Source organism: Hyaena hyaena, unplaced genomic scaffold (assembly GCF_003009895.1).
Source record: "Hyaena hyaena isolate Hyena2069 unplaced genomic scaffold, ASM300989v1 scaffold_1022, whole genome shotgun sequence".
In the NCBI taxonomy this organism is placed as follows: Eukaryota; Metazoa; Chordata; class Mammalia; order Carnivora; family Hyaenidae; genus Hyaena; species Hyaena hyaena.
In genome coordinates, this window is record NW_024081656.1 from 520735 (window position 1) to 547582 (window position 26848).

At 45.2% G+C, this 26848-nt stretch overlaps 1 protein-coding gene across 1 annotated transcript in view; it reads left to right on the forward strand.

The window, feature by feature from the left end:
• CACNA2D3 (calcium voltage-gated channel auxiliary subunit alpha2delta 3) overlaps positions 1-26848 on the forward strand; it is a gene marked incomplete at its 5' end in the record, with an annotated part of 605771 nt that overhangs the window by 503814 nt on the left and 75109 nt on the right. Inside the window, 4 exons of the mRNA XM_039221819.1 lie at positions 11859-11920; positions 13177-13221; positions 20857-20919; positions 24152-24222. Of these exons, the coding sequence (XP_039077750.1) occupies positions 11859-11920; positions 13177-13221; positions 20857-20919; positions 24152-24222 (241 nt within the window). The remainder of the gene's footprint in view (positions 1-11858; positions 11921-13176; positions 13222-20856; positions 20920-24151; positions 24223-26848) is intronic.

Consider the following 26848-nt stretch of genomic DNA (forward strand, 5'->3'; position numbering starts at 1 on the left):
CTGAGCTGGCAGTCAGCACAGAGCCCGACGTGGGGCTCGAACCCACGAACCGCGAGATCATGACCTAAGCGAAAGTCGGACGCTTAACCGACTAAGCCACCCAGGCGACCCCCTCCTGTTATTATTAATGTTACTGTTATTGTGTGATATAATTCCTGTGATTCGGTTTATAAAATAATTTCCATCCTGGAATATATTGTATGTAATTCCAAGACCTATCTAGTGATCAGGGTAACAGGTCCCATGAAATAATTCACATGCAAGCAAAAATCCCAACATGCTGACACTAAGCTAAAAAGACGGAGCCTTCAGGTTCATACAGTATCTGGCAAGGTATAGATGAGATTGATGTACTGATGGCAAACCTCAGGTTCTAGGCTCCACTGGGTCAGGAGCAGCCAGCAGCTAGACCACACCTCGCTGTTTCATCCCCGGTGCCCCTTGCTCAGTGAAAGCCCATCGTCCCTCACCTCCTCACAGGAACCATGCAGCCCCTACCTTCACCTGCAGATATTTGCAAGATCTGTTCCCATCTCACACCTGTCCCTTGCTGAGAACCTTTCTGTGGCTGCTTGCCTCAGGATAGTGCACAAGCCACCTGAGTACTAAAGGTGTGTCTCCTAAGAGAGTGAACTGTGTGAAAGTAGCTGATGTCATCATCAGCACCGCATCCCATTGTCCAGTCATTCACTGATGACTATTCACAAGGCCTGCCTGGGCTGGGCACGTTTCAGACACAAGGAATACAGGTGTAAACATCCTCTGCCCTTGAGGAGCTTACCCCCTCCAGGTAGGAATGAAACACAATATATAGCACATAATAAACTTAATGCCAAGTATCGATAAATCCTTTGAGGAAAAATAAAGCAGGTTTGCCTATGTAGTCAAGAAAACCAGCTGGAGTATCCTATAGACCAAGAAAAAGTCAGTGCTGTTCTCTCCTGCAGTGAAGGAGAACACCACCCTGCCAGGGTCTTGATATGCCCCCGAAAGGGAAGGTCGGAAGTTATTTCTAGGGTTCTGGGGTCTCTTGGTGTGGGGATCTGACTGGGATTGGGCTGCTGTAAGGATAGTGGACTTCTCAAGTCTTGGTTTGATGAATGAGCACTTTCCCTATTGTCAGCAACAGTCTGTTGTTCGAATAAATTGCTTTGGGGGAAATTTCTCAAGCAAATCATGAGGTATTTTTACTTGTTTATGGCCTTATATTTCTGGGCAAGAATTTTCTGGAACAAAGAGCAAAGTCATGAAAGTCATGTTGATGGAGGCGGCCTTGGTTCCCAGGCCTGATATTTTCCTGCAGGACACAAGCCACCTCAGTGCTCTCAGGGCTCAGCCTGCAACAGAGGTCACCCCAGGTCGTTGCCTGAGATGTGTCACGTGGCCCTCAGCGTAGGGTTGCCAGATGTCGCAAATCAGAAATATTTTATCTGGCAACCCTATGGGAGAGTGCTGTGAATTTTTCAGTGATTTGTCTGCCTCGGAAATCCAAATTTTCAGTGTCTCCTGTCGCATCAGAATAGCCTGTAGCCTCCAGATCATATACTCACAGGTGTTGGCTGAGCTGACTCCCTTTACACCGACCGGCACAGGGCGGTTTCTCATTCACCGCCCTGCCCACCCAGCCCTGGAAAGATCTGATGTAGGGAGCTCTGGGATGGACTCAGGCTCCCTGGAATGAGCTGGGTGTGCTGACCCAAGTCCCCTTCCTTCTCTGAGCCCTGAACCACGAGCCGAAGGATCAGAGAAGCTGGACGCGTCCCTCCAGCCCTGTGAGCCACCCACATGGATATTTTAGTGCTGCTTTGCATTAAATATAGTCACAAACATCCAACTCAGAGGTGTTTGGCAAATAAATGTGACCATTCTATTATGGGTTTTGAAATGTTTGGAAATCTGACCCTTGATTTTGTTATAATCTCTTTGGTAACTGTTATTAGGTGGTGACCTAATAAGAAATTATTAACTGGGGAGCTATAATTTGGAAGCTTATAATTTTCTTAATGGACATTGATTTGTGTAACCTGATTAAAATACAATGAAGCCTGAGGCTTAAATGTTTTATTCTGAAAGGCTGAAAAGATGGGAATTGACTCTCGAAATGTATTGGCTCCAAAACTCTATTGAAATTATATTATTTGAAGAGTTTTGTGAGCATGAAACAATATGACAAAAAAATAGTCGATGCCAGCTCCCGTGGCCTCAGAAAGCTGAGGGAATATAGGTTTCTTCAGAATGGAGTCTGGGAAAATGCTTCCAGATTACCTCAGGAGTGAAAAGGAAGTTATGATTCCATCCCACGGCCCCGCTAATTCTTTTCAGTGTTGATTCTGTCAAGTAATTAGAATCCAAATGGAGGAAACATTCATAATTGTCACTTATAACACTTTACCTGAGGTGACTGCTCCTGAGAAGCATCAGCAGGACAAAAACAAAGTGATTACCAAAGAAATACGCAGGCAGCTGCTGAGAACTTCCTACACACATTCCCAGAAGCCAGTCACAGACTGGGTGGGGATGGTTCCAGATTAAATGCAGCCTCCACAGCTATGAGTCTTCAAAGAAAATCTTTTGCTATCACGTTGTCAATCGAGTGATAATGAATCCTGTTTCCACTCCCTCTCTCTTACCACAGGCGTACATCATGGGGCTCTTTGTCACTTAAAAGCATGTATAAGACAGTCCACCCTTCCCCCTCCCCCACTCCACCACACGGAATACTTCAGAAGTGAAATATGCACTCAGTTTGGGGGTATATTTAAAACACCTCCTCCCCTTTTATCATTGTATTTCTTCAGTTGGCATAGGCTAAAATATGAGGCATGTCTACTGTTCTGAGGATGTTGTTTCCCCCCCTAATTTCTGAAATAATACCATACCTTGGAGATTAATGTTCAGGCTTTACCAAGATTATAATAAACGAATATTGCTTTGATCTAAATATTTTTCAAACGGTTGTTGCTGATCGCTCCCTCTCCCCTATAATCTTTTAAGAAAGGCTTTGGACTTGTCTGACACCCAGGGGGACATGAAAGCAGCTGCCTTTCCTTCCCCCTCATTGCGAGGATACTCTGTTCTCAGTTTCACCCAAATTAGTCCCAGGATTTCAGTTGTCTTTTTTGTCCAACATTCCATCATGCAATTCATTAAAATCTTCACATGAAATATTTAACAGATGACTTATGTCATAATTCACATTACGGTTCTAAATTGTTATTCATGTGGTAAGTCATTTATCCTGGACATTAGCAGACCTCTGGAATGGGCTCATATTTGATGTAAGGAAGGTTAGAATTCTTTTCCTCAACACCCCAGAACAGTGGCCTTATTCCAAACCCTCCGTTGATCATGAAATATGCCCCTCCAAAAGTGCCATTCAGATTCATTTGTTAGTTCGGCTTGCAATTAACTATGTTGAAAACAAACAGAGGAAAACATTTAAACAAATGTGGCCTGGCTAACAGCTATTACAGTTGACCGTTAATTAAGGCAAGTTGGAATCCAAATGTGCCAGCCCTTGTTACTGTCACCGCTAGCAATCATTGCCATTATACACAAAAGAACGAAAAATCTGGGGCTTTGTCAAAGGGGAGGCTGAGGACAAGATGGGAAATATTAAGCCAGCTGGGTAAAAATAGCCACTACCTTGCTTGAGAATATGACCAGTAGGAGCTCATTTTCTAGAAGAGGTAGCAAACATATGGGCAGCATTTATTTGGAGAATTTAGGTTTTTGAGAAAACTTGTCCCACTCAGGGTGCCTGGGTGGCTCGGTCAGTGGAGTGTCTTTTCCGCTTGGATCATGATCTCACTGTTTGTGGGTTTGAGCCCTGTGTCAGGCTCTGTGATGACAGTGTGGAACCTGCTTCAAATTCTCTCTTCCCCTCTCTATCCCTCCCCTGCTCACACTCCCTCTGTCTCAAAAATAAATAAGCATTTAAAAAAAAAATTTAGGAGCGTCCGGGTGGCTCAGTAGGTTAACCGTCTGACTTTGGCTCAGGTCATGATCTCACAGCTCATAGGTTCAAGCCCCATGTCAGGCTCTGTGCTGACAGCTCAGAGCCTGTAGCCCACTTTGGATTCTGTGTCTCCCTCTCTCTCTGCCCCTCCCCTGCTTATGCTCTGTCTCTCTTTCTTTCAAAAACAAATAAACATTAAAAAAAATTTTTTTAAAAATTAAAGAAAAAGAAAACTTGTCCCACTCTTAAGTAATGAAATACATGGGGCATTCTTAGCAGATATTTTATTTATTAACTTTTCATAGTTTAATTTTCTCTAATAAAGATTCAGTTGTCTACCAAATACCTGCCCATGGATTGGAATCTATTAGAAAACACTTCTGTTTGTGGGCCACACTAACTCAGGGTCACTCTGGAACCTTTCTCTGCCTGAGCACTGGGATGAAATAACTATCACATGCTGCCACCCGTGGCCAGTCAGTTGAGAAGCTTTGCTAGGTACCCTGTTGGATGAGTGCGTGAAGCTGGGGGTGCCAGTACTGGGGATAATAAAGTTCTTGGCTTCTATATGCAAACCTGTCTAGCCTTGTCCTGGGTGTGCATAAGTGATCATAATTCCAGAAGGGGTGTGTGAAGGGTTTGAATGGTGGAGCACCGCTTTCCTTAATATTGGGGTGGGGGGGGGAGGGGGAAGGGAACCCATTCTAAAAGCTTGCTCAAGTGAAAGAGAATCTTCACCTTCTGTTTTCTGCTTCATCTTGCCAGGGCTCAAATGGTCTCTATCCCCCTTCTTTGCTATGATAATTTGGTAGAGCATTTACCCACTGACATTGTGCCATAGACTTTGCTGGCAGTGAACAATATGGATTTATCCCGGATGAATTATTTGTTCGGTCTCAGTATATTGGCATGAAAGGTTGTACGTAGTGGTGAAATACAAGAAGGAAGGGTAAAAACTCCAGGAACAAGTCAGCAGGAACGTTGACAACACTATCAAGCCTTTGAAGTGTTCGAAAACACACCGTTTTATTTTGTACCATTTACCCCTATCCCGTAAAAGTTCTCTTCAGAAGCTAAAGCTGGTGTGCCTGTCTTTGCAGGGACACAGAGGTGAAGGACACATCCTTTGCACACAGCAGTCTTAGAAACAGGGTTCACATCCAGTTCTCTTGGGAAAAATTTTCCTGGTTATAATTTGTTGATGGTGGCCGGATTGTTTTTCTGTCTCCTGGATGAGCTCTCAGTGTGTATCCAGATATACGGAATGGCTAGAAGAGCGGACACATGGAAGTAAGGGTGTCTGTGTGAGCTTGCGTGCCAGGCGTGGCGAGCACTATTTTACAAACCGGATTTGTGCTCCTAGGGGTATGTTGCAAGTTGAGGCCAAGCCCACAGAAAATTATTTCTAAATGAATACAATATGAAAAAGTTATTTTATTTCTAATTTTACATGTAACATTGTTCTTTGGCGGTCTCAGATTACACTTGAATGCATGTCTATTAACCTGATATGAGATGCATGCATGATTTCATCTTGAATGCATTTGAATATAATAGCACTGGAAATGTAATTTGTATTCTCAAATTTTATAAAGCAAAATAAATAAATCTTGGGGGTGGTAGCCACATTGAGCATATTGCATTGATTTCTTTGGGTCTCTCTCAAACTAGTTACCAACTTCCCCTTGTAAATCCAGGTCTTCTCACACTGGCGGTTCTAAATGATCTAAATCCTCCATACCTAACTCATCCTCATTCCTTGCACCTCCAGGGAGCAGATAGCATGGACAGCTCTGTGGAGAACTTTGCCGTTGGTCCTTAAGGAGTGCTCATACCCAGTTCCTCTCTGTGCTTGCTCCTGTTTTACTGATCACTGTCCAATAGAACTCTCCGCGAAAGGGGCGCCTGGGTGGCTTAGTTGGTTAAGCGTCCGACTTTCGCTTAGGTCATGATCTCGCGGTTTGTGGGTTCGAGCCCCGCGTCGGGCTCTGTGCTGACTGCCAGCTCAGAGCCTGGAGCCTGTTTCAGTCTGTGACTCCCTCTCTCTCTGACCCTCCCCTGCTCATGCTGTCTCTCTCTCTCTCCTAGAAATAAATAAAACATTAAAAAAAAAAAAAAAAGAACTCTCCACGCTGATGGAAGTGTTCTAGGGCTACACAATCCACTACAGTGGCACTAGCCCCATGTGGCTATTGAGCACTTAAAATGTGACCAGCACAAATATGGAAGTAAATTATTAATTGTGTTCTATTTTAATTCAAATAGCCCCATGTAGCTGGGAGCCACCACTTTGGACAGAACGGGACTGGAGCATTTGAGGCGTCTGTCCTGATTCAAGCACACTAGTCACTGACGTCCACACATGAAATGGCTATATGCTTAGGTGCGTGGATGATGCTCTGTGCTACATTTGCTCTCGGAATCCTCAAGTGCCATCCTCTTTTCGGTGATTTGACTGCCCTCTCCAGTCCTTGTCCCTGGCTGCTGTGTCTTCATATCAGTACACCCACCACCTCACACATACTGGGTTTCTGATAAATATGGAGGAGGAGAGGAGGGGGAGATAGGTAGTGTGGAAGCTATAAAGTTGGGGAAGGAAGAAGCCTGGAAGATACTTCCCTGAAGGTATGTGGTCTGCATTGCTGAGCTGAAAATCTGTACCGAGGCCCTCCTAGGGTACCGAGGAGAGTTACAGGAAAGGTAACCTGAATAATTCAAACCAAAAATCATGTCAGTACTCCAGCTGCCGAATATCTCCTGTGAAAGGCCCTGGGGCTCTATGGGATGGCAGTTCTCATAACAATGATTTTGTTGTTTTGCTGATTTCCAAAGACCATCCCAGTACCTTGGGGTCACTGTCCTAGAGGCACACACAATAATGGCACATTGGGAAGGGCCCCAAAGGATACCTTTGTCTGGGTCTATTCCACTCCTGGAAGGTGAGTAAGGTACCACCAGACGCTGTTACGGAAAAGGGGCTCTTGCTCCATCGTCACGGTGAAAGGCCCTGACAGGGAGTCTGGGAGCTGTTGTAATCAAATGGAAGTGAGGAGCACCATGAACTCCAGGAGAAATATGTTGATGATTTTCTGGACTGTCTAAAAAATTTCAAACCCCAGGAATGGTGTTTTTATTTTCTGCATTCTCTTTGGGACTTGGGTTTCACTAAAGCATTTTCTGTCCTTGTTTTCCTTATTAAATTAGCAAGATTGACTTGAATCAGAGTATACTGTTATGGCTTAAAATGTTGTTGAAAGAGCAGAATAGACAGGCATGACAAATATCTTGGGTTCCATTTGGGATATGTGGGGGGCGGGGAGAGAGAATGGGACCTGCTGAAGTGATAATGATTTTCTTCTGATAAAAGTTGAAAAAAAAACATATGAAACAAAGATAAGGGAAAATAGTTAAAGGAATCTAAATTTCTGTTTGTGGAAGCTCTCATATTTGTTTTCTTGAATAGAGTCAGCCAGAGGATGCTCCTTAAGCATTTTTGTCTGTTGAGTGAGCCACTGGCAGTTGGTGAGGGGTGGTATTGGTTTTTTTACATGTGGGTTTTTTTTTTTTCTTCCTCCACTTGACATCATTTTCATGCTTAAGAGATCACTAGCCAAATGTACCAACTGACTAACTCCTCTTGTTCTAGTCTCCAACTGTCTGGACCATTTCCCTAGTACTTCCTCTTCAAGGTCTCCGCCATGGACTTTCTAAAATATCGATCTGTGGTCCTGCCATGTCTTTATTTAATCTTAAATGGCTCCTCAGACCCTATAGAAAGTGTCAACAAACTTCTTCCGTAAAGGGCCAAATAACAACTATTTTAGGCTCTGTGGGCCATTCAGTCCGTGTTGCAACAACTCAACACTGCCATTATACCGTAGACAGCACGGAAACAGATGAGTGTGGCTGTGTTCCAATAAAACTTTATTTATAAAAAGAGGCTGGATCTGGCCCAAGGCCTGCAGGATACTCTTTAGATGTGTGGGCCCGACATTTAAGACCTCCAGCCGTTTGACCTCAGCCTGCACAAGCATGTCCCCCACTCCCATTCCTTCAGCTTCAGAAGACGCTGTGGTCTTTTAAATGGCTGCATCCTTTCATCTGCGCTGTTTCTATGCTCGGATTCCCATCTTTCCTCTGCTCTGACTTTTCCTGCCAGTCAGGTCTCAAGGCATAACCTTCCACAAAGCTCCTGCCAGCTCACCCAGGCCAAACCCACTCCATCTACTGTGCTCTACAGCCCTCTGTTAAGTCTCTGATGTTGCTTTTGCCATGTGGCTACACCACAGCTAGACACATAGGATCATGTGTTCTCGTTCCCCTTAGCACCCAACTGAGAGCTCGGCATAGGGAAGGCCGCTAAACAAATGGTCATGGAGTTGACTTGCCAATGAGCTTGTGATTCTCTTAATCATAGAGAAGTATGTTAGCTTGTAGGCGAAAATGCTATGAAACCAGATGTGCTACAGGGAGCCAGGGGCCAGAGTTGCTGGCAGGGGCGGAGGGGGTCAGCCAGCAAAAACACAGCCAGGGCAAAACCAAGCAGACGTGGCAGTCAGGACTGTCAGACAGCCCTGTGGCATCGACCTCACGGCCCAGATGGGGGTGAGTGAGGAGCGAGGGAAGCGGTGTCTAGTTTAGGGCATCGGGAACAGGGAGGGGACGCAGCGTGCTGGAGGGGGATCAGAGAGAAGCGGCCCACATGATTAATGGGATGGAGGGGCTGACTCAGGAGGAAAGATTAAAGCGCTCTGAGCAACTGGGGTACAGGCTGAAAGGGGCAGATGATAGCAGGCTTCAGGAATGTGAGATGGATAAACACCCAGGAGGGAGCAGCAAGCTTCATTAGGGAGGTGAGAATTGGGTGGCAGGGAGGCTCCATCAAAGAATGGAAGGGGTTCTCAGAAAGGGCACGGGCTGCTGACAGGGACCCCCGGTGAGGACTGGTGGGCAGGGGCAATTCTGGGCTACTGGACAAGAAACCCCGTGGAAAGGCCACAGCGGGTGAGCTTTCAGGAAACCCTCTGCTTTATCCTTTAGCTTCTAGAAGCCTACCATGGTTGTTGACCATGGCCTTCAGAAGCGGCCTTAGAATTGCTGACTGCCGGCCTGGGAAGAGCTGGCTGGGGAGCAATGCCAGGGGGAAGCTGCACAGAGAAACACACAGAAGACGAGAGCAAAACTCATTTCCGCCCTCCTCCTAGATACCGATAAGTGCGTGTGGCAACAGCGCGAGGCCCTCCGTCCTGAAGACAGGACTCTGTCCTGCTGCCCGCACCCTCCCTGTCTTTGGCGGAACCAGAGAAGCTCCTCCCAAGCCCCCTCTGAAGGGCAGGCCTCGCCTCTGGCTGCCTGTGGGTCTGAGCAAAGCCCGGCCCGCTTCACAGTGTCCCCGTTGGCCCCTCCCCAACAAGGATGCGGCCTGTCAGGTGTTTGGGAGGACCAGACTTCTCTGAAATAGCAGCAGACAGCCGACAGCATCCGAAGTCAGGGTCCTGGAGGTGTTCTCTGAAAGGCTCTCCAAGGCCAGGAAGAGCAGCCTGTGTTGCAGTCTGACAGAGCGGTCCCCATGCTGGCCGGCCCTGCGTAGCCAGTTTCCTAAGGCCTGTAGAGCAGCCGTGCTCAACACTGGTGGCACATTAGAATCACAAGAGGCTGCTCTTCAGTTGCCCTACGCAGCCTGGGTGGCTCAGTCCGTGAAGCATCCGACTCCTGATTTCGGCTCAGGTCATGATCTCACGGTTCATGACACTGACCTCCACATGTGGCTCTATGCTGCCAGTGCAGAGCCTGCTTGGGATTCTCTCTCTCTGCCCCTCACCCTGCTCATGCTCCCTGTCTCTCTTTCCCTCTCTCTTTAAATAAATAAATAAAATTTAAAAGGAAAAAAATCTTCATTCAGCTACCCATGCCCAGACACCACTCTGAGGAATTCCGGTTTAAGTGATGTAGGTGTGGAAGGGGAAGGCACCCCAGGCATCAGTACTTTTTTACAAAGTTTCCCGGGGGGCACCTGGGTAGCTCAGTTGGTTAAGCGTCCAACTTTGGCTCAGGTCACGATCTCACCGCTCATGGGTTCAAGCCCTGTGCGGGGCTCTGTGCTGACAGCTCAGAGTGTGGAGCCTGCTTCTGAATCTGTCTTCCTCTCTGTCTGCCCCTCCCCCACTTGCACTCTATCTCTCTCTCAAAAATGAATAAATGTTAAAAGAAAATTTTTTTAAGTTTCCCAGGTGTTTCTAATGTGTGGAGAATTGCCACTGCAAAACCTCTACTTGGGTGTCATTAGAATTCATATGGATATTAGTGTCTTTACCCTATAACTACTGACTGCAATATCACCTGAAAGGTTTTTTAAAAAGCAAGCCAATGGGTCGTCTACATGCTCAGCACCTTATTGGGGGCAGGGATCCAGTGGGGGGCAAGAACAGGGACCTGCGCTTTGAGAGCTTAGGGTCCAGAGGGTGGAGAATGCTTTGAGCAAAGCAACATGAATCCAGAGTGCTGAAATCGTGCATTTTAGAGACTTCCCATTCTGCACATTGTAGGGATGCTCACTCTAGCCTTATCCTAGAGTCTGACGTTCTAAGCCCAGAGGTAGAAGATGAGTCCCACCAAATGGGCATACCTCAGTCAACCTTGACTCTCAGGCCTGCTTCAACAATTTTTCTAGGAAGAATGCACTTGATGGTTATAAGAGTAACAGCCCAAGACTTTCATGAATCTTCAGGTTCCTGAAGTCAATATGGCAATGATTACTTAACTGGGGATCAAACATGGTGGCCTGTGAGGTTTTAAGAGTATTGAGTGACTTTGTTTTGTTTTCCCTAACCGCGTTTTCCCTTTGATTGGTACTATTATTTAAGCTGAAGTTACTTCAGGTATTTAAGTAAAAGAAAACTTGTGGGAGGATAAATAACAATGCTGGCAGTGTGCGGATGTGGCAAAAATTGGGGAGGTTGGGTGCAAAGACTGAAGTTTGCAGACCTGCGCCAGGACAGTGGCATTCTGCGTGGAATCCAGTGTTTCAAGCACAGAATCTCATTCTTTCTTTCCAAACTCCTCTAACATCTTCTTACCATCTGATGAGCCTTCTGCTCTGCCTTGAGCACTTTCCAAAATGGTTTCAAGAGTTACATCATTTTGGCTTTGGGGAGAGAAACTGTGTGAGCTTGGTCATGTCCTAATTCTAAGATTCCACGAAATGTTACTTCCCAAAGTTTCAAGTCACTTTCCCAACTTATTTTCTTCCTATATGTTTTCTCTCACTGGAACTAGCATGAACTCTTGCTCAAGGGAGGTTTTCATGGCCAAACAGGATTGCATAATCCCCTCAAAGTTCCTGGGGAGAGAAAATCATAGAGATTTGGATACGCGGGGCCCGTTTAACTAAGTCACATCATAGTAAAGTGACTCACTTCCAAACACCAGCCTCATGACAAGTGCTTTCCAAATGTTATATCTCAAAAACACACGCATAGTATGCATTTTAAACATGCAAGTTCATACAGTAATAACTGAAACAAGAACTCTGAAGAAGCAGTCGTTTTCGAAATAGACTTCTTTTTTCATTCCTGTTTTTAGCCTGGGTTTGGGAGAGGAATGACCACAAGTGTGTGAATTTTAGAAACACACAGGTAATAACATATCTCCAAAGAGTCCTCCGCACTGTGCTCAGTTTGTTCTGTGTCAGAAGTTCTGTGAGTGTAATTAACCTTGAGAATTCCTTACCTGAAAGGTAAAATGTCTTCATTGTAGGCTTCACTGTAAATTTAGTTTTTAAGTGTTCTTATCTGGTATGCTTGCATCAGCTTTTTGCCACGGCAGATAACTTTCAATGATAACCTTAAATAATTGTGTAAAGGAATCTCTAATGCCTTGTTTTATTTATAAATTGTCCCAGCTGTAGGCATTCAGATGAAACTTGAATTTTTCCAGAGGAAGTTCTGGACTGCCAGCAGACAGGTAAGGTATAATCAGCGTATTGAAGCATTAGCGGCACTGTTATTATACAGGTGTTCACATTTGGGGACCCGGAGCCTAACGTGCCAGATTTCCAATGAATGTTTGTAAAATGAACTGTTGCCTGCTCCGATTACCTTTCATTTCACTGTAAAATAAAGGGCTGTCAGCATGTTAGACACCACATGCCGGGAAAGAAGGCAATTTGCTCCTACAAACAGTTTTAATTGCAAAATCAATATCGTGACCTTCCAAAGGAGAAGTTTTTCTTTCAACTATTGGGGACTTTCATGAATTTCCATAGAGACTGTTTTCTAATCTTGCGATGCTGGTTATTTATTGTGAATTTCTTTATTGCACTTTTGAAGGCCTTTGCATAACTAGATCTGAATAAGTATGCATCTGCCCTCTTTGACCAGAGAGGGCTTCTCTGCCTTGGAAAATCTGGAAGCCTTCCTTCTTTGCACTGTGTTCTCTGTACTGAGCAATCTCAGTAGTATTTGTGTAGTGATTCAGTGGAAATGGCAATTTTCCCCCAATTCTAATTGTTGGGGTAATATATTATTTCTTAAATAAATACTTAAATAAACACTTTAGGAAACTGTAGACTAAGACAGGAGTGTTTTTAAAAGTCACTAGGCTTTATGAATTTCAAATTAAATAATTGTACAATTATATTTTTTGTTACTCAAAGATTTGAGATCTTAAAAAGAAGTCAATGTTGAATAGCAACATAAATTTACATAAAAAAGAGCCAGTCCCCCAGCAATTGTCTTTTATATAACTGTATACACACACACACACACACACACACACACACACACACATGATTTTGTATAACTATTTAACTATTTGGAGTTGGTATTGATCCTACGGAATGCAGAAAAGACTCATCTTGGAGCATTTCCTTTGTTTGTTTGTTTCTTTTTGAGAGAGAGATAGAGAGTATGCACATGCATGTAGGAATAGCAAAGGGGAAGAGAGAGAATCTAAAGCAGGCTCAGTGTGGAGTCCAACATGGGACTCGATCCCACGAACCCTGAGATCATGACCTGAGCCGAAATCAAGAGCCAGACACTTAACTGACTGAGCCACTCAGGTGCCCCACTGGAGCATTCCCTTTGGATGAAATTTGGTTTTTGCATAAAAGGCAAGGACTTCTTATAGCTTGTCCTTGAATAATTAAGTGGCAGCCATAGCAAATGCTGGAATGTCAAAGTAACAAACACGTTTCCTCTTGCTTTCCCCCCACCCCACAGTGTGCCTCTCTGGATGGCAAATGCTCCATCAGCTGTGATGATGAGGTAAGAGAGCCCCCTGACCCTGTTTCGGCCGTGGTCAAGGGGGCGGGTGACACAGGGTGCCTTCTCACAGAGGACGTGCCGCTGTAAAAGGAGCCATGTCTGACAGATCGCTCTGGACCAAGCTCCAAAAACCCAACCACATTTGCTCTGTTTCTTTCTTTTCTTTCTTTCTTTTTTATTTTCCTTCCCCTAATGAGCTAGGTTATGAGAGCTTGAAAAATGTGCTTAAATGTCCCATGGATGGCACTTTTGGAATTTTGGCATTCTATAGGAACTAATACAAATTATTGCCATTTGAAGTTCACATTACAAGTCTCAAAGCTTTTGCCCCTTATGTTATCTCTTCTCATCCTGGTAGTAACCCAATGAAATGGGTAGGAATGATCATCCCATTTGGCAGAGGGGGAAACTGAAGATCAGAGAAATTAAATGACTTGCTTAATTTCATGTAATAAATGAGCTGAAAATCTAAGGAGTTGGAAACTCAGCATTTTTTATTCTAGCATAGTGTTGTCTCCCACACCTCCTTCCCTCCCTTCCTTTCTTTTTATCTCTCTCCCTCTCTGTTACTCTTTTGGGAAGAGGAATTTGAATCCACCCATGAGCAATAAAAGAAAAAAAAAAATGTACCACTGCCATAAGTCTAGCCTTCAGACTTAGGTTTTCACAGCATTTAACCCCATACACCCTCTGTCCCATGATTTGGAGCAAGCAGTATGTAGAGGCCTTCCATGGTGGCTCAAGGAGCCTTTCTTTCACTGCAATAGCTAAAACATTAGCCAGTACATAAACTGAAACTTTTAAATAATCATACTTATGTTCCTTCTGGTTATGACAAGGATTCAAGAAATCTTAACCACATATAATTTCAACACAGAAAGCATAGATTAGGAATATATTTCAAAAAAGTAGGCCAAAACAAGGAGAGAAGTATAAAAGGGAAACCAGGTTGAAGTTAAACACAAAATGCTCAGTCCCCAAAGATCATAATTGTTTTATGAATCACTATCCAAAGATTAAAAGCCAGGTTGTTAGCTTTTTAGCAGAGGTCCAGTTTTCTCTGACCATCAGATCAAAAATAATTTTCCCTTAGGAAAAAGCATTCTGTGACATTTTATGATCAATGCCCTTCTAGTAAGTTGGAGAATGCCATTCATAAGACAACATAGCTCAATAATAATATTGATTAACCAGTGTCATGAGACTCTGTGTTAAGCCCTTTGCTCGTGTAGTTAAGTACAATTATTAATCCCAATTTATGGCAAGAAAGTTCAGCATAGTTTGTTGGTTAGTTCGGTGACTGGATGGATGGTTGTTTGGCTGGTGGGATAGATGGTGTTTTGGAGAGTTGACTGGTTAATTGGTTCCTAGGTGGTTGGATGGATAGACAGATAAATAGCTAAACAATGTGATGAATGAAACCTGAGGCAGTAATGTTCCTGTATCCCCATTGCCCCTGTTCATCCCCACATATAAAAAAGTAAGTGGGAATGGATGCCAGTAACCAGAGTTAGAAACATCCAGTATCTATTTGTTGTTCAGTGACTGAATTCACAGGTGATATAGCATGGTGGTTAAAGGAGCAGGCTACAGAGTTAGAACAGCTAGCTTGAAATTGTGGCTCTGACAGTAATTAGCTGTGAGACCTTGGGCAAGTTTCTGAACCTCTCTGTGATGATAGGAATATCCACCTCACAGGGTAATGGTGAGGAATGAATGAGATAATATATGGAAAATGCACGCTACAGTTCCTGGCAAATGGTAAACACTCAATAAAGGTCAGCTATAAACCAAAAATGTCAAAAGCCTTTTTCTTCCCTTAGAGTTAGTGGCTCCCCTGAATCTAAAACCTCAGACAGCAATGGCATATGCCCTGTAGGAGGATTGGCAGCCTCCCCTGGGCACAATGAACACAGCACACATGCCTTCCTCACTGCGAATGATCTTCCTCAGCCATCACTGGGATAAGCCCTCCTACAAATGTCATGTAAAGGTTCACATACTTGGAAAATTACACATTGAGTTTGCTCTCATTTCTGAACTTGATCTGATGCTCAAATATCCATTTCCTGCACTGGGAAACTATCATCCATTCCCCAATTTTGACTCTAAGTTTGGCTTCAGGCAACCAGTTGACATAGTTTTACATGGAAATGCCAGTCCTGCCTTCCCACCAAAGCCCGTTCCCACCTTTCAGCAGACTCTTTCCATGTGTCATTCTCCTTTCATGACTTTTAATTAAGCCTTTGAGACCATGTCCTTCCTTCTCCCTCAACTGCCCTCAAGTGATGAGGGCCCCATTAAAAACAGCTGTGGGGGCTCATTAAGTTCACATGCTCTGGCTTCTCCTCTGCATCGAAGACCTGGCCCAGCTCCCTCAGACTTATCAGACACGCTTTGCTTTGGACCCATTCCAGCGCCTCTGTCTACCCCCATCAGGAGACTCCCTGGGCCGTGGCTGGAGTGCCCTGGGCTGCTGGGTGGAGTCAGTATGGCCAGATGTCTTCCCATCTTGAAGAGTAGACATCCTTGGTTGGCTCAGGCAGCGCCTGAGCCATGTGACTTGGAGGGCCTGGCTGTGGGCCTGACTGAAGACTTTTGAGGAGCTCCATTCCATCCTGGGCGAATGTCAACTTCAGAGGTCCAGAGGCAGTACTTCACACACTCACTCATTCCCTCCAGATATGTTTACTAAGCCCTTTTATGTTACCCCTGGGGATTCAATGGGAAGTAGAGTCAGAAATGGCTCCTTTCCTCCTGGAACTGACTGATTATCAGGGGATAAGCCTAGGTGATTCTCCAATGTGATAAGTGCTGTGAATTAAATGAAAGGGGCGATCTGGGAAGGTTTCTCTGAGGAGATAACATGTAGGTCGACTGAAGAGGGAGAAGGAGATGACATTGAAGACAGTGCCTGAGGCATGAAAAGAGCTTTATGGGTAGAAAATAAAGTGCAAGGCACTGGCAGGGGGGGTAGGGTGGGGGGGCAAGGTTACTGCCGTCTAGGCAAGCGTGGTTGGCATTCAGATGGAAGTGGAGAAGGAAAGTCATGCACACTTCTAATCTCAGTCTGACTGGTGGCATGATCGTCTGGCACTCTCATTTTCGTCTCCCACTCAGCTTCCTAACAGCCACCCTCTCCTGATGAGAACACCAGAATTTTTGCAAGGAGAGTGGAAGAGGAGAACGTTCTCTCCTACCGGGGCATTTGAGGGAGAGGTGGTGAGTGGATGTAAAACTTCGGATTCCAGTGCAGCTGCTACCCTTGCTTGTTCCAAAGGAGTCGAGATAATAATCACTGACTGGACTTCGTAAGGCGTTGTAGGCATTTCCTCTGGAATCTGAAGGGTCTCAAAGTAGGAAAAGACTCGGGAAGGGCTAAATCCAAGCCACCTGGTGCGTCCATCTCTGGAGCCACTCCAGTCAGGAGGGAGGTTCACAGTCAGTGCAGTAGCTGTTGAGGACAAGGGCACAAGAGATCCCACTTTGCAACAAATTGTTTAAAAGACAGTATCTTGATATGATAATTGACCCTGATGAATAGATACATCATGTAGTAGGAAGTAAGGGTCAGTCTGCTCCACAGCTGAAATATTAGGGTTGAAATTGTGAGACGTGGAGAAAAGCAGTAAGGAGTGACCTTTTTGTGTGCCTGAAATGCAGAGACCCAGGCCCTACCCTCAGATGAAAGAACTAACCCTCCCTCTCTGTCTCTCTCTTCTTCTCGCTCCTCACAGTTGCAAACAGGCAGTATGTAATGAGCTTCTAAGTGAGTTGTTTCGATTCATTGCTCAGCCTGCACCAGCCAAAAAAACAGAAAGCAACAAAGTTCAGCCAACCTGCCTGCACAGCCTCTTGCTATGAACAATGGAACAGCTTCCCTTTCTGAGGAACTCCAAGTTTGTAGCATTAGAATACTAGTTAGGATAAAGATGGCACATAGTAGGTGATCAATAAACATTGTTTGTTGAGTGGATGTAAGCACAGGTTTTTCAAGACTTACTGTGCCCTACGTTCCTTACACTGTGCTCAGCGCTTCGCACTCACCCTCACATTGAATCTTCTCAACAACCTAATAAAGGGTTGTTGCCAGCTCCGCCTTTCAGTTAAGAAACCTGAGACCCACAGTGGTAAAGACTGTACTCAAGGTCACACTGATAGCAATTGGTCTCTGATACTGAAGTGGATGTGTTAGCCTGGGGGCTAAAACCACCTTCCAGTTAACACAGCTTGGGTGCTATGTTTCTTACCCACAAGTACCCTTCCTCACTGCCTTTGCTCAGTGTCTTTCCTTACCGCCTGTGACTGCCCAATTCCCATGGCCTGGATGGAGGTGGGCTCTAACCCTCAGGTATCTCCCTGATCTCCCTTTGGGACAGGAATCAGACCTCTCTGAGCAATCTTTAGTTATCCAATCATCCAAAAAAGATTTATTAAAAAAAAAAAATCAAGTTCTCTCTGCCTCTCTTTATCTGTCTTTACATTTTTTTCAAACAACCTCATCCCTACATGTTTTATCAAAGGTGGCTGTAGAATAGGCACTTAAAATATCTGCCAAAATTTAGAGCTCTTGTTCCCTCCAAGCCCTTCTGTCTGTCTGTCCACCCTGGGGACAGGGTGCTAAGTGGGCGCCTTCTTAGATGCTTGGCTTACTTTGCGGGGAAAGTGCCATAGTGACAGAAAACTGAGAAAATATGTCCTCTATTTTCTTTTATTGGAGAAAAGGGAGTATGGAGAAGACTATTGAACATCATTTGTTGTAAAGAGACACAGAGAAAATAGTTGATCAGACTGGAATCTGGCAATTCTGTCCTGACTGTTCCATAACCTGGTACTCTGCTCATCCAAGTCCATAGGCCAACTCACCTCCACCGCACTGCCCAGTAATCATGTAATCTAAGCACTGGCCGGCGGGCTGTCTGTTCAGGAAATCATCATGGTCGCATTAATGATGCGTCATCCTTGATTTTGACCTTGGTGTTTTCAGTGATTTGTAAATCACAACCTTGGCCTTTCTGTTTCTGGCTTAAAAGGGTGACCAAGTCTTTTTATAATCAGTGTAAACTTGACATTCAAAGCTCCCCATCAGTAAGCATGGTACAGCATCTTCTCTGCCACCAAGTTCCTGTCATGGAATCCCAACTTAAGGGGGAGTTAGAAGGGGGAGAAAGGAATTTTTAAAAATGTTAAATGGAAACACAGCCCAAGAAGTAAATGCCAATTTGTACGTGGTAGAGAAGAAACAAATGCCACATCTCAGTCCTTACGCAGGGGCCTACCCTCTATGTTGGAGCAAAATCTGAGGCACCTGAGGAAAGTGGAAGTCGAGGCATATAATCCTCCAGGAGCCTTGGCTGGCCCTCCTGTTCCTCTTTCCATCATTTCCAGTCATATGTAGACTAATCTGACCCAGATGACTGGATCATTAGTATATGTGTAGACTATAGCTGTATAGCACAGCTCTGGGAGATTCCTCTGTGAGATCCTAACATGCCAGTGTCTTCCCGTGTGATTGGAGCTGATTGCTAGCATCACTTTCATGGACTTTATGGAAACATCCTTCTTTCTCAAGATTTTCAGTTGACTTTTATATCTTTTTGCCTTGTACCTGCTTTGTACTATCCATTATTGACAACATTAGATGGAGAGATAGTGACTCTATAATAGTAAGAGTATTCATTAGCTAGGCATGTTTGAGTAGAAACTAATTTTATAATTAGGGATGGAGGTGGGTATGATGACTTTGATTCTCTATGCAACTGGGAAGATATAGTCAATACCCACACATGGAGGCTACTTCTGTTCTTGTATACTTATTTTTTTAATTGTTTTTATCTGTTTATTTATTTTTGAGACAGAGAGAGACACAGCCCAAGTGGGGGAGGGGTAGAAAGAGAGGGAGACACAGAATCTGAAACAGGCTCCAGACTCTGAGCTGTCAGCACAGAACCCAATGCGGGGCTCAAACCCACAAACCATGAGATCATGATCTGAGCCGAAGTTGGACACTTAACCGACTCAGCCACCCAGGCGCCCCTGTTCTTGTATACTTATTGATGAAATGGAGGTTAGCCTCCCTTTGCTTCAGTATCTATATCCGTAACATGAGGATCATGACGTTCAAATAAACAAAGATATGGATTTGTCTAACATGACCCAGTATAGGCTGGTTTAAAACTCATAGGAGTATTGGTGTCATCTACAGCATTGTTGTCCAAGAGAATTTTCTACAGTGATGGAAATGTCCACAAGTATAATCACTGGCCAAGGTATTGCAGAACACTTGAAATGTGACTAGCACACCCAAAGAACCAGATATTTAATTTTATTGAGTTTTAATTCACAAAAAAAATTAAATTTAAATCTGCATGTAGTTAGTGGCTGCCATGTTGGATGGCACAGCTCTATGGAATTGCTTTCATAATGCTATCTTCTAAAAATGGAGGAAGTTAGTCAAGACTCCCAACCAGCAGGGCCCAAGTAGTGTCCACACAGCTAAGACCGTCTTCAAATAGCAGGAGTGGAACCTGGTTACCCAACTCATTCATTCAGACTTTTTTGGACAACTGAGAAAAGCCCAATTACTCACCAAAGCAGCCAGCTCTTTTATAAAAGGTGCCAATAGGGCTTTCAAGTTTCTGCTGATTCCTCACCATGACCTAGTAATAAAGGATGAATCTTTTGGACCAGCTCATTGCTGGACTTTTGTGCCTGACTGAAAACAACTCCACAGATAGGCAAATGTCCCAGAAAACACCAGCCCTGCGGTGGCCTGGAGCTAGGGGGAGTTTAGCTCAGGGTAAAGATATGTTACAAATTAAATGTTGCAGTCGGTATGTAAAGCTGCAATAAATAGAAACTGAGTTACATCAAGGATGGAATTAAACCTTAAGTTTAAACCCCACAGCACTGTAATTAAAACTTAGCCTGTAGCAAATCATTCACTTGAGATTAAAGTACTGTGGGGGAAGCAGAGGTTTGGGTTTACCTTGCTGTCTACAATTTATAAGTCTGAGCTACCAAAAGCTAACAGCCCTGCCCCCAAATCCAGCTCCCAATTAAAAACACAGTTTGAAAACCTTTAGGAGGCCTGAGGGGCCCCTTTAACAGAAGTCTGCCCCTTCCCCCCTGCCTAAGTCTATGAACAAATTAAAAAATATTACCTGGTCCCCTGATGGTCTTCTGAGCCGACACAGTGTTTTCATTAATACATCATTAGGGTAATGACATTGTGCTGGCGTTTTGCTTTCAAAACAGCCTGCACTTCAACCACTACGAACGCAGGCTCGGGGCCTGTGAATATACTTTGTTCCTGGGAAATAGTCTGCAGGTCATACAAAGGGGAGAAGAAAAAAAAAGGAAGACAAACAGTAATTAATTTTTTAATGTGTATTCTCTTTATCCTAATCTGGGATGTTCAAGGCTTGCTTAGTGTTTTATTTTTGTTTGTTAGTTTTGCAAAGTAAACACTGGGGTTGGTTTAACCATGGCCTTAACTCCTAACGCCAGCAGGAATTTCCAGATCCCCCCAGAACAACCTACAATAGGTTTCTCTCAGGTTGGAAGTATGTCATTTTGTGTAAAAAGCAGTTGGAGGATCCAAAGTTGAAACTGTGGTATTTTTTTCTTTTCTAGACTGTGAACTGTTACCTCATAGACAATAATGGGTTTATTCTGGTATCTGAAGACTACACCCAGGTGAGTGAGAAATTTCTACCAACTCAAAGTAAGGAGCTCAGGATGGGTGTAGGTGAGAGAGAACAAAGGATGGTGTTAAAACTTTGAGACAATGATCTATATTTAAGAGGTAATACCAGGAGATTATAAAACCTTACTTCTATCCCTCTAAAAATGTCACAGTTTACTTCTCAGCAGACCCCAAAGAGTTTTTACCTCCCAACTAGGGGGGTGGGGGTGGAGCAGAGCCCAGGGTCTGCTTTCTCACTCATAAAATGTTCAATTTGTAGAACTCTTTGCCTCAAAGGTAGAGGTGCCTTAAAGAGTTTGGACAATTTTAAGGAGGTTTTCTCCCTTTGAAAGTTAAATTACTTTTTCCATATATACACACGACACACACATATGTATACACACACAGACACACACACACACACACACACACATATTCCAACACAGTTATTGTTTATGGCTTTCTTTCTGGTTTTTGCTTTTTAAAAATCAGTTATCTGAGTTCAGGGATTAACTTGGTCTCTCAACACTCAACACTGAGGGACAAAGATCCAGAAATAGACAAGAAATTTTCTTTATTTGACTAGGCCGTATGCAGTGTGAGACAAGGGAAAAGGTATGGGAAGACACTCAGCAATGGGGCCAAAAACAGAAATCTCCATAGCGTTTGGAAATCAAAATAAGAATTCAAACCAATAGCATTGTAATAGAGAAAACAGGTTCCTCTCTCTCTCTCTCTCTCTCTCTCTCTCTCTCTCTTTTTAATTAATTAATTTATTTTCATGGGGGGTGGGGAGAGAGAATCCCAAGCAGACTCCACACCATCAGTACAGAGCCTGATGCGGGGCTCAAACTCACAAACTGTGAGATCTGAGATCATGTCCTGAGCTGAAATCAAGAGTCAGATGCTTAACCAAGTGAGCCATTGAGGTGCCCAAGGTTTCTTCTTAAAACTATGCACAGAAAACCTTTTCTGCAATTAGAAATTAAATTAGCCTATTTGAAGAAGATAAAATATAGATGTGTTTAGCGGTGTGGCATGATAAAGGAATGCTAGAGAAGGAGGTACTAGGTCTCTGGGACCTGCTCTCTTCCTTCACTAGTTTGGGGGTTAGGGGCACCTCACCTTACCCTACCTTAGCCTCCTGGCAGGCTCTGTAAAAGAAAGATGATTGACAACCATTTTATAGTGAAGTCCCATTTAAATCATTTGGAATTTTTTTTAGCAGTCAACACTACAATGGGCCTTTTAATGCTTAAGTAAATTAGTTAATTGTCCTTAAATTCCTAAGGAGTCTGACCTTAGTGCCTTGTTAATTTATCAGAACTGGTCTGAGTCACATGTGGAATTGTTCTTGGCGTTTCCCTTCTTATCCATGAAGATGCTGTGGGATTCCTGAATGCACCCGTGATTGGGTGAAAAACTATGTCAGGAATTAAACTGTCCACAGCCTGTCTCCTCGGATGCTCACCATCACTGGACATTGGACAGTTGGTAAAGATCAGATAGGAGTGAGCCCATGAAGTAAAGCCAGTCTCTGAGAGGGTGCAAGAGCCCAAAGGCCTATGGTGATATGCCTGTTTGGCTGGGAGAAGAAACCCCAAAACACTCAAGAGTCAATGGAGCAGGAACCCAAATTAACCACCTGGGAGGAGGAACCCTGTCCTCCCGCCTTGATAGTGCTGGGCTGAGATGGGAACCTGGTCCCTGGGCAGGGGGGAGGAAGGGCGAGGTGACTGAGTTCCAGCAGTGAGTTCTCCACTGGCCCACAGTGTGACCCACTTCCACCCAGCCCCAGCCTGGCCTGCGCGTGGGCTCTGCTCCCTGCTGGTCTCTCCCTGGGACAGCCCTGCAGCATTGCCTAGGGAGCCTGCCGGCCTGCTTTGCCTGCCTTTGATGTTGTCTGGTTTCCTGCAGCCCACTTAGGATAGTTCTTCATCTAACAACCAGTTCCATTGACACTGGCATATTTACACATGCAATACAAATGTCCTAGCTCCTCGCAGCAGCACACGCCCACAGAGTCTGCCAAAGATTCCAGTGGTCCCTGGAATGAAAGAGGCAATGCTCCATATTCAATCAGGAAAACGTCATTTCCTTCTTCTTCCTCCTCTCTTTCGTGACTTTCTGACAAAGTCCTTATATGCCTTTCTGCCTGAAAACTCCCAGGAGTGTGGTTGAGGTCACTCAGTTGTAATTTGAATCAGGATTTAGCTAATACAAAGCCTATGGAATGTATTAATTCAGGCTCTTACGGTAATGCCCTCCACCCACCCACAGAGAAGTTATAAATCCTTAGAGCACCCACCGTAGGCATGAGGGTTCTCTACTGGTCTACACTGGCTCATTCCGGGGTGTTGGCAGAAGGCTGTTGTCGCATGCTCTTTTCTGCTGCACTGCATTCAGCCTTCCCCATGAGACCCTGAGGATAGTGACTCCAAGGGCCTGGAGGAATCGGCAAAGACATTAATTTTTCATCCCACCATTCGGAGTATGCAAATCTCCGCCAACACCAAGAGCCAGTCTGAAACAAGAAAATCAACCTGGTGGTGGGGAAGGGCTGCCGCGCCCCAAAATGCCGTGAGGACCCCCCCCTCCCCGAGTAGGGGCGAGCCATTAGGGGTCTGATGAGCCCTGCACCGCCCGATTTGTCAACTTAGTAACTGCCCAGGCACACAATTGCGAGCAACCTTCAGAAAGTGACTGTGAGAATAAATGCATTCTCAACAGCAGGAGATTTATAGGGCCGATGAAGAGGACGGCTAGATTTCCCTAAACAGGTCACCCAGGAATTATAAACAATTCTTTTTATTACTGCTTGGGAAGCCTTCTCACAGCCTGTTTCTGTCTATGAAGTAGTGTTTTAATCACAAGGGACTGAGCGCAGACTAAGGCTTACTGCTTGATGGGGGGAGGGGGGCGCGTGCGCGTGTCCGTGCGCGTGTCCGTGCGCGCGCGCGCGCATGCCTGCGTGTTTCCGTTCCAGAGCGCGGCACGTGGTGGGCAATGCCGGCCTCCTCTGCCCCTGCCGCGTTTGGTGGAACGTTCCCGTCAGCTTCCTAGTCGGCTCCAGAATCCCACCACTTCTCCTGACTGTGAAGACATTTTCCGCTTTACCGTAACAACAGCGCGTTTTGCCTCTTTCAGCTCCAGAACAGACTGCGGCTGTTTCTTTTTCGTCCCTGGTGTTTGGGCGCGTTGTTTATCTGTACTTCCTCCTGGGTCTTCTTTTCTTCCCCGCAGACTGGAGACTTTTTTGGCGAGGTCGAGGGGGCCGTGATGAACAAACTGTTAACAATGGGCTCCTTTAAAAGGTAAGGATTTTATGGTCCCCTGCGCCCCCTGGAAAAGTTTGCCTAAATAAAATAAAACGAACCAAGGTCAAATAAAGCAAGCCCAGACTTGACCCTGTGCCTGGTTTGTACGGGTGTTCATGCTCCAGAAGATCTTGCTGAAATTCGATGCCTCTTGCATGAGTGTTAAGAGTCACAGAAACCCAGCTCACAATGGGTTTCCTGTTCACCCAGAATAGGGTTTATTGGAGGCCATTACTGGAGTCAGAGCCTTCCCTGGGATGCAGTGATAGCAGGCTGAAGCAAGTGACTGCAAAGACGTAGGAAACGTTTTCCCCTGGCTAAAAAGGAGGACTCTATTTTGTCTCACATTGGCAAACTGCGGGAGCCTGCTGGAAATCTGGAAATCGGGGATGGAAAGTGACATTTAGAGACCTGCCGATATAATTTTGGAAAATCAAGGGAAAGGTCTCAAAACCTGATCCCAGGTGGAGGGAAGTTTAAAGCTGCTGCTGGAAGAAAACCCAGAGGGTGCCCAGTTCTCCTGACTGCGGGCAGTAGTGACCTGGGTCGTGAGCACTGCCGGTGACCCTAAGTGAAGCTTGTGTATGACAGCTTCCACTTGGCCCCACGTCTCTCCTGGGCAGGACGGCCATGCTCTTGGGGACACCAAAGCCTATGGGAAAAGCCATCTCCCCAGGAGGCCAGGATGTCAGTAATGCCCCCCACCGCACCCCAGAGTCAACAGGAAACAACAAGTCTTTGAAGTGGTGCTTTCGTGGGCATATTTGATGCCCTTAAATACATAATAGCAGGCACTACAGGGATGGACCTCAGCTCGACTGAGAACCGCTGCTGCCGGTGGGAAAGGCAGGCCCCTAGTTATTACTCCCTGCAGCTGAATGGCCAGGAAGTGTTAGCTCAGGAAATCGGACTTTTAAGCCAGTCAACAAGACCAACTGAGCATTGTGCTGAAAGCAGGGAATTCAAAAATGATGACCCAGTTTTTGAGATTCCATAGCTTGTTTGCGCCAGAAGGAGGGAAAAAAGAAATGATATAAAAAATTGGCATAACTCCAGCACTTCTGCACTCTCTGACACACTTACTTGCCTGCCCCCCCCCCCCCCCCCCCCCCCCCCCCCCCCCCCCCCCCCCCAGCCTTCCTGCCTGCCCTGGGCTCTTCAATTCCCTTCCCTAAAATTCAAGTGCAGTGTTTTCCTTTTTGTGCTACACGTGCTTGAAAACTCCACTTGGAGCTGAGCTTGGGTTGCCGTGGAGTTTTCCAGAACTTCTGCAAGCTTCCCGGGGCAGCTTCTGGACTGCCATGCAGAGCACTGCTAGTTGTGCCTGACTTGATGTGGATGTGTGTGCATTTGAATCGTGTTAGTTTGCTTTCGACTCAGTGGTGCCGGAAGACAAAAGATGAGAATAAGCACACACGTGTTTCTCATTTGAAAGCATACTTTTCAACTTCTTTAACAAAATCTTTTTTTGTTTTTTCCTTTTCCCTCTTGGATATTCCTTTCAAAAAGCTTGGTGGGAGAAAGAGAAAGGTGGTAGTGGGATTGTAAATTCCCAGTCTTCTCCTTCATGTGATTGAAGTATGGTTGGCACGAATCTAGAACTTTCTTTTACTGTGAGAGTAGCTAACACATTTGAGAAAAGGGAAGGACTGGGAACTTGACACAAGTGTAACAGCATCTGTTGTCCTTTGGGAGTTAGCTGACAATGATCGTGGGCCTCTTTGAAGGGGCCCTCACGGGGGCCACCAGAGCCATGAGAGAATGCATGTCTTGGAGTCAGAAAGATCGGATTCAAATCCAGATTCTGACGTTTACTAGCTGCGTGCCTTGGAACTGAGTCAAGTTACCTCTCCAAGCTTTGGTTTCCTTACGTGGAAAATGAAGGTGATAATAATAATTACTTCCATGGGATGCTGTCAGAGTTAATGGGATAATAATAAGCAGAAAGTCAGTACACAGTGCCTGGCATATATTAAGGGCTTGGTGATTGCTAGCTGCTGCTGTGATTTGTATCGCGGTAGATCTTTGCTCAGTCTTGGCTTCGCTTTCTGCTCGGCACCAGGTGGTGCTCCTTCTGCACTCACACACCTCACAGCAGGCTTCCCACAGTGCCGGGAGGGGGCCTCCGGCATTGGGGGCGCTGCAGCGCCCCTGCCTTTTCCAGCAAGCAGTGCGTACTCAGAGCATAAAGGCGACAGTCCTTTTGTTGAGGGAAGGCCTGTATTTCAGCAGTACTGAAAAGATGTAGCCCAAAATACCTGACTGTGCTCTGGGACAGAAGTTGTGGCCTGGCGTGTAAGCTAACCCCACCCCGGAACACAGGATGCCTGGAATTGCTTTGGGGATGTGACTGGGCCCAGGGAAGAGCTCAGGACCGCTTCCCTGAACTGCCTGACTTGTCATCCTCTCTCCTCTCAGTGTCTTGGACAGTGGCAGGACAGCACAAGGCTTCTTGATCTGATCTGCTTGAATCTAGTTCAAAAACATGAGTTTCACAGACAAGAACCCTACAACCCACCTTCCCCAGAAAGAGCTCACAGGGGAGAACACCATCACCCTCTGTCCCCTTCCCTTTGTCTCTCTCCCCTGGACCAGATTTGCTGTCTCTCTCTCTTTTAAGCAA